Here is a 1,367-nt window from a genome sequence, read left to right as displayed (position 1 = left end):
TATGAATTTATGATAATAAGTTAACCGATTGTTGCAGGCCAAATGTTGTCAACTTTTTAGAAACAGATACTGCACGAGATTAGTGTTTCAGTGCATAAAGATTAAGAGGTTGGTAAACTTTCACCTTCTAAAGCTAACAGATCATACAGTCAAGTATGTGATTCAGAGGTTGGTAGGATAGAAAGATGAGCCAAATCAAAAAGAGAAAGAAGAACATTCCAAGGATTACATTACATGTTTGAATACAATAATCTTATTGCTCTTCAACATATTTATTCCAGCACCAGCTTATTGAGTTCATCAGAGTGCTTTACATTATTACATTATAAGGAAAGATCATTTATTTTCTGCAGGGAAATCCCTCTAAAGGTCTCAACATACATAACACATACGTTCATACACAGAAGATGTTGTCGTTGAACCTGCGTTTTAAAGCTGCTAGATTGCTTCGCTTGGGTTTGTGTCAAAAGCTCATGTTTTGCTCTGCTGCAGATGCCCAAAAAACCCAAATGGAAACCATTTGGATAAAAAGTAAGTGTTGAGAAGGGCAAATGAAGAGGTATGAAGATGGACAAAGACAAAACCAGAAAGTAGAAGAACATGTAGATGAGAAGGAATTTGCAGTGACAGGACCAACAGCCTTTCCATGCAACTGTTGGTGCTAAAAAGATGAGATTAGCACTTAATAATATGTATATGCCAAAAGAAAAAGAAAAGAGGGAACCACATGAGTTGATGGGAAAAAGGGATAAGAAGAACACTATTCATCGCCATGAATGTACCAACAAAGAAGCATGGTGGCACAACGACGAAGGATGTAGACACGGGCACGTTGTTTCTTGACTAAAGAAGCACACTTTCTTGTAATGCCATTACCTTTTCTCTTTGTTTCCATTATATTGTGTTTCAGAATGTGAAAGCAGAAAGATTTGGGAAAAAAAGCCTCACAGAAGTGGAGCTGGACCCTGAGAAGCAAAAGGCAGGGGGCAGAGATGTATTTATAGATGGGGTCAGCATTGAAAACAGATGACTGATTTGCATGGAAAGGAGTCAGCATTGATGGTTTTTGGCTTTTTGTTTAATCCTGAAGAAATCAAGGGCAAATGGAGAGGGAAAGGGGGGGTGAATGTAAAGGAGATGGAAGCTGAAATTAGTTGTACCGTACAAGAAAGAAAGAAAGAAACAAGATGAATTGCACGTAAGTCAGATGGAGTAAAGTGGAAGTAAAAGAGATGGTTGGGAGGGATGTTGTGATGGGAATGCGTATTGGGGACATGGTGTCGCCTTATTTGCATTCACAAGGTATTACTTTATATCTCTTTGCATTTCCAATATCATATCTCTCTCATCACAACTAAATCTCGGGT

The 1,367-nt window shown here is 38.3% G+C and overlaps 1 protein-coding gene across 1 annotated transcript; it reads right to left on the bottom strand.

The window, feature by feature from the left end:
- Positions 1-203: 203 nt before the first annotated feature.
- On the bottom strand, positions 204-955 carry LOC112509363. Its single transcript, XM_025114292.1, has one exon. The coding sequence runs from the start codon at positions 893-895 to the stop codon at positions 761-763; it is 135 nt and encodes a 44-aa protein (XP_024970060.1). The 5' UTR covers positions 896-955; the 3' UTR covers positions 204-760.
- Between the last annotated feature and the right edge of the window lie 412 nt (positions 956-1,367).

This window comes from Cynara cardunculus (assembly GCF_001531365.2).
Source record: "Cynara cardunculus var. scolymus isolate 2C chromosome LG 3, CcrdV1, whole genome shotgun sequence".
Taxonomy (NCBI): domain Eukaryota; kingdom Viridiplantae; phylum Streptophyta; class Magnoliopsida; order Asterales; family Asteraceae; genus Cynara; species Cynara cardunculus.
This window is presented reverse-complemented; position numbering and strand designations above follow the sequence as displayed.